Source organism: Trachurus trachurus (assembly GCF_905171665.1).
Source record: "Trachurus trachurus genome assembly, chromosome: 22".
NCBI classification, from domain to species: domain Eukaryota; kingdom Metazoa; phylum Chordata; class Actinopteri; order Carangiformes; family Carangidae; genus Trachurus; species Trachurus trachurus.
The window spans coordinates 18,389,642-18,399,680 of NC_139907.1; the positions used below are offsets into that span (position 1 = coordinate 18,389,642).

Here is a 10,039-nt window from a genome sequence, read left to right on the forward strand (position 1 = left end):
ATGACACAAAAATACAACATATTAATTAGAATTTCCTTTTATTTTTTTTACAAATCCCAAATAAGTGAAAAAGAAGTGCACTAAACCTATGATAATATTGCTCTTGCAAAAAAGAAAGAAAAACACATCACATATCTGAATAAACATTTAAACATCAATAAGAAATTGACATCTACACATTTAGGAATTTATTAATTCATATTTGATCAATTAAGTGGCTGGTGAATATTATATCTTTAATATGTAGGTGTCAAAATAATATATTTTTTTAATTTGTCAGATTACCTAAAGAGAGAAAACATCAACTGAAATAAAAATTTTAAAAAATGATTGAAGCAAATCATTTGCAACAGAGATGAACATGTCAAAGGTTCAAATAATGTTTCTCCTGGTTGCAAAGAACATGATTCTATATCTGATGGAAACTGCATTTGTAGGAGAATGATATAAAAATGAAAAAGCTGAATGTCTGCTCAAAACTAACAATAACCACATTCATATGTTTAATTTACATGAGAGAGTGGAGAGGTGTGAAAGGCCTGCTTACAAACTGAATATTTGTTGTGTCTTCCAATTTAGAAATATACTGCAGTGAAAATACAAACACACTGCAACTTCTAATATCTGACATATTACAGAAACACACACTTACTGCTGTATGTGTAATTTTGTATCAAGGTGTACCTGACAGAAAAGTGAACTCGCATAATCCATCGTAGTAAAACATATTACATATATGTCAAAGACATAAATGTGTTTAGAAGTTTTACAAAGTTTTGTCAACAAATTGGTGCAGTCAAGCAATAAACACCGACAGAACTCAGCTCCCTAGCTTTTCACTGAGTGATTTTCTCTTGAGGATTTTCATTGCCTGTATTGCTTTAAAATCGAATAAATGTTTTAAAACTGAACTGTTTAAATATGCTGAATCTGAAGAACAGGAAGTACATGAAAAGATAATTTTGCAAGAACACACGATTTGGCATGTGTAAGTACGCAGAGTGTCAATTGAAACTATTTTATAGACATTTCTCAACAAACACTGCAGTGGAAGAATAAAATTGTCTCAATGCAATAAGAGACGGATATGTCTTTAAACACCTGACTGGTTTTCTACAAATCACAATCTCTGCATATATATAGGACTTTATCATTAATATATCATGAATATATTAAAGACAGATATTAAAATGATCTACACATTGCAACAAATCTTTAAATAAACCTAATGTTTTACTCTGGATTTTTTTTTTTTTACACATTGTAAGATGTGTTGCAGTAAATACATTAAAATTGTCCAAAAACCATTTTCCAATAAAACAAAAATTGAATATTTCCCTCAACTTAATACAATTTATTTTGAGTCAAAACTAAGGTATCGATGGATTTGCAAAGTTATAATACTGTGTAAGCTCAGACTGTCCCAGTAGCCAGGGGATGTTGAGACAGCAGCTTGCCTCGCGTGCCGCTGGCTGGGACAGACCTGCCAGCTCACTGAGGTTACAGGGTCCTTTTATTTGTCTTTCCCTGGCTGCAAATATTACAGTGTGTAATTTATCCTCTCCAATTCCGTGGATTCATGTTAATCTCATCTGCTTAAAATATTATTCTCATTCTCCCTGGGTGGCCCGATCCAGGAACAAAGCCATCAGCAAACAAGCTCCTAACCCAAGTGGACAGGCACCCAAAATTCTTCAAGAAAAAAAATACACACTTTGCAAAGGGGGAAGCTAAATCAATCAGCCATGCTACAGTTTGAATTAAATTTGTAAAGACCGGCATACATGGTGTGTTCACACAATAAATCTACACACATATTATACAAACACGTACACAGTTGCACCTGCCCTGTTGCTCTACACTGTCAGCTCCTACGTGATCTAAAAGCCCTTAAAACAATATTCAGGAGAAAGTGTGTTTAAGAGTGGGAGGAAGTGGGAGAAGAAGGGAGAAAAGGAAAAGTACATCACTGCTAAAACAGGAAAAAAGTTCAGTGTCTAGACTAGAAGAGGAAACATAAGTACAGGTACTGTTAAAGGGAGCAGGTGAGGGGAGGAAAAAAGGATGACGGGGAAAAAGAAATGAAAAAGAAAGGGTAGGAAAGGGAATAAAACTGCATCACAACAGAGGGGTTAGAAGGACAAGTAAAAGAAGGAAAGAAGGAAACGAGGTGCACCTACTGGTTATGATAGCTGAGAGGGTCTGGAAGACAAAGTTCTGAAATGTCCATCAGTCCAGTTTTAGCATTCCAGGAATGAGAGGAAGAGGAAAGAGAAAACAATTGAGACCCGCTTCTTTCCTAAATGACAGCAGAGCACCCTCAGAGACAACGCTGCTGCCGAAAAGCCCCTCCAGCACCGCACCCCCCAGCCTGCACAGGTATGTTGGACTCTGATGGATTGAGTGGGCGCGTGTGTGCGTGAGCATGTGTGTTGTGTATGTGTGTGTTTATGTATATGTATATGTATATATATATATGGGTGTGTGTGTGTGTGTGTGTGTGTGAGGGAGAGATAAAGAGTGTGTGTCTGAGTGTATGTAAGTGAATGCGCGTGTATGACAGAGGGAGAGTGAGGGAGAGAGAGTGAGAGAGTGAAGGGGGGAGGGACAGACAGACAGAGAGGTAAAGGGGCTGTGAGAGAGAGAGCGAGCGAGAGAGGGGGGAGAGGGAGAGAGAGAGAGAGAAAGAGAGAGTGAGCGAGAAGCGCAGGCAGCAGCGGGATGAGCGCTAAGATGGAGAGAGCATGAGAGCGCGAGCAAGAGGAATGACTCTTTCCATGGTCGGGATAGGGCTCTTTAAGACTCAAGGGCTTGATGAATATGGAACAGCTGCTGTTGGCTGGCTCCGAGGGGCAGGACTTAAAGCGACAGAGGGGCCGGCGGAGCACCGGGGAGGAGGGATCCAAGCGCTCACTCACACACTCCGCTATGCATAACGCACACATGCACGCACACCACCACACATAGACAAAACAACCTATCACATGAACAACAGAGACGCAACTAGGAGAACAGTCAACGCACAAAGTTTCCATCTCTGTCAAATAAAGAGTTGAGACAAATCTGGAAGCTGAAAACTCAAATGCAGAGGATGAATGGAGGAAGGGGACTGTCTGAGTCAGAGTCTGTGATGACTATTTATTAAATAATAAGAAAAGCTAAAATAATTGCATGGAAAATGGAATAAATATCGCATTTCATATTCCAACCAAATTGTTTTCTTCATTTACATTTTTTGCTTTTGCAAAGAAATGCACTTTGTTGCAGTTTCTGTATTTTTTGTATTTTTGCAATGATTTCAAAGAAGCCTCAGGAAAGCCAGAGCAATTTCACTTCACACAACAGCAAACTTTACCAAGCAGCTGACATCTCACAACTTCACTCTCTGAAGATTCAAAAAAAAAACTTCCTGTGAACTATACGCAATTTAAATGATCAAAATGAAGCCTCTGCTCTTACAAACCACACCATAAAGTAAAATCTGACACCAGCCCAAGCCACACTATAGAAGTTCCTGCGAGCCGTCTAGTGCATCTGCAGCACTTCACTTTCAAAAACCAATAGCTTTCAAACCACTAAGGACAGTAAATGTATTTATTGAGCTGTGCCACTAGCTCCATTTGCGGGTGCTACATGTGAGGGACCATTGTGAACCTTTCACCACCTGTGAGAGATGATCTCAAGCCATAACTCATATTCTGGAAGCCCATCAGCTTCTAAAGCAGCGGAAAATCCAGCTCTGTCTTCTCTAACCCCAGCTTTAGAACCGCCTGTGTTTCACTGTTGATCAAGCTCAGTAAGAATGCCGAGAATGCAGATACCATTTCACAGTCAGTGAGGGTCTCCATGTTACTGTATCCCCACATTATAAGAACAGAGCTTACCATGGCATCTTATTGGAGAAATGAGCAGTCCGACAATGGCTGACACTTGGCTGAGTCAAGCAGAAAGAAACAGCAGCTTGAACCACTTCTCAGAAACTCACGAGGTGCCTCGACAACGGTCCTCCTCGGCTACTTCAGTAAAAAAAAAAAAATACGAGTGAGTGAGGAGGAGTGGAGGTCTACCAGCAGAGTCATGCAGAAAGGTGTGTTATAGGTCGCTCTGCTGCTCTCCAGCTTTTCTCTGCTGAACAGGAGCAGCAAAACCCCCCGGAGAGGAATCTGGTTCCATTCATCGGCTCACGTTTCTATAATCAATGCAAAAACATCACGCAATCCCTATTGATCATCACAGGCCTATTGATGTGCAGCAATAGTGCCTCCACAGTGGCACAGATCACACAGCATCTGGTCTCTTTTTTGTGACAAACACAAATGACTAAATAAATGAAAATCCAATTAAGATTGATGCCAACTCAAACACCTGTCAGTTGAATTCCTATGAGAAGAATAAAATCAACTATCAAACAAGGTTCTCACTTATAAAACAACACTACATGAAATACGAAACAAAACGATTACAAAAAAAATTCACAGGGAACAAACAAGACACAAATTTAACTGTATGTTGTTATTCAATACAGACACTTGTAAATGAATTCCAATACAATTAAAGATTCAGATCTGTAGCTAGTTATTCAAGTTGTTACAGAACAGCCTGTGTCTTTGTAGATGCAGAAACCTTTAACCTTAAATTCCTCATTTGGTGACAAATGAGTCCCTCACATCATAACAGCTGATCGTTACAACCAGGCAGAGGATCACAAGGGGTGATACTCTCTCGTGACACACTGAATTACCCTCCTATCTAGCCTGTGCACTTTTTTTCATGTTGATAACTGCTTCCATTTGATATATTACATTTCTGCATATTTTCCTTTGGCCTCCCAAGGCTTTTCGACTGACACCATGCAGACTTTTGTCACGCAGTGTGAGCTATGAAAGCCCTGCTGCTGCTATCGTTGCTTCTTATCAGCTCTGTTATGAAAAAAATCACGCCGTATGACAGTTGATTTGACAGGAAGGGATCTGATACAAATAAAGAATAGAGCTGCTCTGGGTAAACACTCCATCACAGGTGGCACGACAAAGTTACCAGAATAAAAGTCTGTGATGATCTATCTAGTATAACATGTAGCTAATTACTTTAATATTAGTTGTAATGATTGGGATCAGGTTTTTTATGGCATCAAACAAATTTGCATTTATTTATTCACTCTGTATAGCACATATGTGCATGGGTGTTTAAATATATTGTATGTGTAGTGATGCAATTAGGAAATACTCCATTATAAATTAGCTTGTCAAAAAAATGAAACAGTTGTTTTAAGTGAAAGTACAGTCACTATAAGTAGTTGACTGTTGTTGTGTGTAAGGCTGATTAAAATGACATCTGATGCTGTCATAAAGGAAGAATGACTCCACCAATCAGACAGCAGATTTAAACAACTAAAGACACATAATGTCAACCTGGGTATTCCACTTTATATGGGACTGACATTTAACTAACACTGAGACAGTTGAGCAACATGAAACCTGGGTTCTCTGATGGTTTAATAGAGATAATGTTGTTTTAATCAGCTCTTACTGACAAGTTCATTCTCAGCTAAATGTAAGTGAAAGCCTGGTCATGTGAACAAGGTTGGCCTGGGTAAAAGAGCATAAGAGCTCTCAGCCTGACATCCTTAAAAATGTACTTTGAAAAGTAAGAAATAAAACAGAAAAGAAATCTACGTGGTAACTGCATTAAACAGATTTGACTCAGAATTTCTCTGATAATAAACAGTCGACACAGGCCTCAGACTCGTTATATTTAACCTTTTCATGCATAATGGTCAAATCGATAACGTAACTCAGTCACCATTCCCAGAGGAATAAGTAGCCTACAGTGTTGCAGGTCCGCGTGCACTGCTCATGCCTCAATTAGTGCTAAACCGCGCGCGCATTGATGTAATTTACAGTACAGCTACAGGTGCGTCTCAGCTAACTTTAAAAACAGGATAAAAATCTTAAAAACCTTCAAATTGAAAGAAAAGGAAGAACACAGAGCAGGGAAAAAACAAAAGTAGCTACCACGTCTGGAGTGTGTAACGAGAAGAGAAACTACGGCTGCCGGTGAGTGCACGGTGTACCTTACTCGGACAAGTCATGTCACATCCCCGGCTGAGCACAGCGCTCTGTGGAAGTGGTGTCTCCAGGTTGTGGTGGTGGTGGTGGTGGTGGTAGTGTGGCTCTGCGTGTCTGAGCGCGCCGCTTAACTGACACACACCGCAGCCTCACTATCAACTCCTCCTCCGGCGCGCACCCTGTGCCTAAACCAAACACCTCCACCGGCAGCAGCACCCGGGTGAGCGGGGTCAAATGGGCTTCAAAGGGAAAAGTCTGCTACGAGGGACAAATACCGTTCAGCCAGGTTGTCTCGAGACTTGTGCTGCCATTTTTTAATTTGACGGCGTATGTTAAATGTTAAATATCACTGAATTTTAACTGTGTTGTTGTTTTTTAATTATTTGACTTTATTATTTTTATTCCAGTGCTCCGTTTATTCCTGTTGTGACCCGAACTGGTAAGGAAACTCAGTATCATTTTTTTTTGGCAGCATGTCCCTTCTTTTAATGTTTTTTGTTTGTTTTTCTTTGGGGGGTGGGGTAGGGGTATTTTGCAGCTCTTTGCCCTCATCAACCCCGGAGTGTGTTGGGTACATTTGCACCTGAGAAAAGGGGCAAGTGACAGCAGACGTGCAAAAGGTTGAACACCACGACAGTCGGTTGGTTTCCACTGTTGATGAATAAATAAACGGGACGATAGCAGCGTTGCGTCTGTTGCAGAGAGCAGCCATTGTATCACGTAACCCAGGTGCTCCCAAACTTCACAAACTCAATTTTCGGAGATTTCAATCGGTATGAAAATAATGTCTTGAATGTGGTTGTTTGTGAAATATTGTAAAGACCATCACGTGAAAGAAAAATGTAAACAGTGCACAGTTTTATCTAAATAATAGTGAAATATGAAATTTGCTCATGGACCCCCTAGTAGGCCTCCAACTCTTCATAACATCTGGTGGTCCTCAGATCCAGTGTTAGACTCATGGCAAAACATCACATATGAACATCATGCAAAAAAAAAAAAAAATTAAACAATTTTTTCCAGCAGCACATCTGCCCCTTCGATGTATGTTGTCAGATTCATTGAGTGACATGAAGTATTTTTGATTTGTTATGTGCTCTGCTCTGTCCTGTTTCATGGGAGGTTTTCTTCCACACATTTCAGATCGGCCATCATTGAGTGACTGCCTCAGCTGTGGACCAGAGCACAGGCAGCTGACAGCAGTAACCAACTCTATCATCTCCACTAGAGGGAGGGCTATCTCACAACAAGGCCACCAAGGAGCTGCAGTAGAGCTTCCTTTATTAATTTATTTTCTCAGGGTGATAGTGTAATTCATAAACTGAATGAATGACAGTCAGGACAGTGCCAACAACCAGGCGCACAATGGAGACTCGACTGCATTTACTCCTGAGCACAAAAACCTATCCATTACAAACGTGTAATTATTGTCCTTAATAGATTAATTCATGCTGAAAGATAGAAATGGGTTCCAGGCTATTGATGTAATCATTTCACAGAGGAAATTAAGTGACATTAAAAGAATGATATTGTCACCGTGAGAGTATCATTGATTCTTTTCGAATGCAATTAACTGTATTTGAAAATGGGACCTGCACATTGAGCTGCGCAAGGAGCACTGAGGATCACTTCATTTGTGAGAGATATAAAGACCAAATTATCCCATCAAAGAGAAAATCTATAAATGTAATGGCACGGCGCTTCTGCACTAAGGAATGACAACAGCAGTTCCCTCTGTTAGGTGTATTAACTACCAGTGAGCGGCTCTCAACAACCCACAGAAAGCTTATCCAGACCACGAACCAGAGGAGAATATCACTCAGTTTAAAAATTCACCTGTGAATTTTTATTTGCTCACATAAACCGTCCTCTTGTAAAAGTATAGGAGCCATGAGATGTAAGGCTCGAGTAATGTAATGTCACCGAGATATTACCTGGAAGCACGAGTGCTAATAAGCAGCAGGAGAGCTGTTCTGTGAAGTCACAGAAGTTTGTTGCAGTTTTACACTCATCATGCATAATGCATTTCAAATCAACTGAAACAATCAGTTAATTAATCATTGATCTGGTGAGAATGGATCAGCTATTTTGATAATTAAGTCATTTGTGCCAAACATTTCAGAGTTGTGGCTCATCAAATGAGAGAATTTCAGTTTTAAATCATTGTTAACCAGATATCTCACTGCTGGGCAGGCAGAACAAGAAATATGAAGACGTCAGATTGGGGGACAGGACATTTTGACAGACTATTTTATAGACAAATGATCGGCCACTTGAAAAAACAATTGGATAATTGATGAAGAAAATCACCATTAGATGCAGTTTTAGGTCAAACAGATCTGAACTGATTCTGGTGTGTGACATTCACTTGTCTGTGCTGCTGCTGTACGATCCACAACAAACATTTATAGATTTGAATGTTAAAATTATCTTGATTATCCCTACCAAATGTAATTTCATGATGTCAACATCATACAAATTATGATAATTGTAAACATCACTATGGCCCATAAGAGCAAAATTCTTTCTTTCCTTTCTGCTTTGTTGAACTCTGATGGGAAAATGACCCGCCGGACTTTTGATTAAGAAAGAATTTAAAATCGCACACAGATTCATATTTTTGTGTGTTGTTTTTAACTGCGGAATAAATGAAGCACACAAACCCTTGACGTAACGGTTGAGCATGTTGTTTTGTTGACTTTCCACAGTTGTGCACTGAGTTTTGATGAATTCCAACAAAAGCATGTTTGTGCAGCGGTTTTCTGGTCTACACAGCTCCCTAACCCAATTACAGTGTTGGTAATCCAGTGAAAAGAAATTTAGTGAAGAGGCAGAGAGGCAGGCAGAGCAGTAAAAACATAAAACATATCAAACACAACTACTGATGTGATGTCCGAGCATCAGAGGAACCAGGCATCAATCTCCGGTCCTGGTCAAAAATGCTGCATAATTCAAACCCAAACATTTTTCTTTGTGCAATAGATCCAGATCAAAGGGTCTGAAGCCTCTCTCCCTCCACCTGCTGTCAGCCACCCTCCATCCCACCCTCACCTAAATTTCATTTAGGAGACATCTTTCTCCCTTTCCCCCTCTCTCATGCTCGCTGCAGTGCTGTCTCTGCTCTCTCTTTGAATTCAGTGCGCCATAGCCCTTAGATTTACTTGCTTAACAAATATGGACAGGAGGCCTAAGTGGTTTTTGAAATCTTCGAATGGACTTTGGAGTGGCTGTGCTGCGCTGGGTGACAACAGTCTCTCTGTCTCCCTCTCTCTAACTCGTGTGTGTGTGTGTATCTGTAACTGGGTGTGCTTGTCTGGTTTTTCTGTCTGTTTATGTTTGTGTCTGCGTGTGTGTGTGTGTGTGTGTATACGCACATCTATGGCTTCCCCATGCTCTCACAGACTCGCTGGCTGGGAGATGGCAGCGCTGGGTGGAGCGGCAGTCTGGAAATGAGATAAGGATGTCTGATTCATAGGATCTGACAGGAAATCTATACTCTGCAATGTTTATAATCCAGCCATTACTACACAGCCAAATGAAAGAACAATAATCCAATCATTTACTCCATATTTACCTGAGGCAGATTCTCGGCTTTAAAGGCAAAGTGCACCGCGCGGTGACGGAGGCAGCCGGGGTGACTGTGTGGAGGGGCAGGTTGGAGCTGAGAGAGAGGACATCGAGCTCTGCGAGGATGGAGCGTCCTCTGGGGAGATGTGTGTCAACAGGAGACGGGATGGTTCACCTGTGTGCACTCAGCGGGGGTAAGGGTCACTCATTACTCATCATTAAGAGCCCACTGATTTATGAGTAACTAACAAGAAAGGGAGTAACTAGACTTTATGAAACATGAGGTTAAAGGTTACAGAGATGGGCTCTAAAATTTCCCTGAGTGAGCATTAGGGGGAAAGAAGTCCTACTAAGTACTGCATCAACAAAAAGCTTCTACTATTACAAAGCTCATACAGTTATGA

General features: G+C 40.6%; 1 protein-coding gene across 1 annotated transcript in view; it reads right to left on the reverse strand.

The window, feature by feature from the left end:
• Positions 1 to 9,818, reverse strand: part of esrrb (estrogen-related receptor beta) — a 49,357-nt gene extending 39,539 nt beyond the window's left edge. Inside the window, exons 1-2 of the mRNA XM_083997842.1 lie at positions 9,643 to 9,818; positions 9,443 to 9,511 (exon numbers count right to left, since the gene is read on the reverse strand). Of these exons, the coding sequence (XP_083853968.1) occupies positions 9,443 to 9,444 (2 nt within the window). The 5' untranslated portion in view covers positions 9,445 to 9,511; positions 9,643 to 9,818. The remainder of the gene's footprint in view (positions 1 to 9,442; positions 9,512 to 9,642) is intronic.
• Between the last annotated feature and the right edge of the window lie 221 nt (positions 9,819 to 10,039).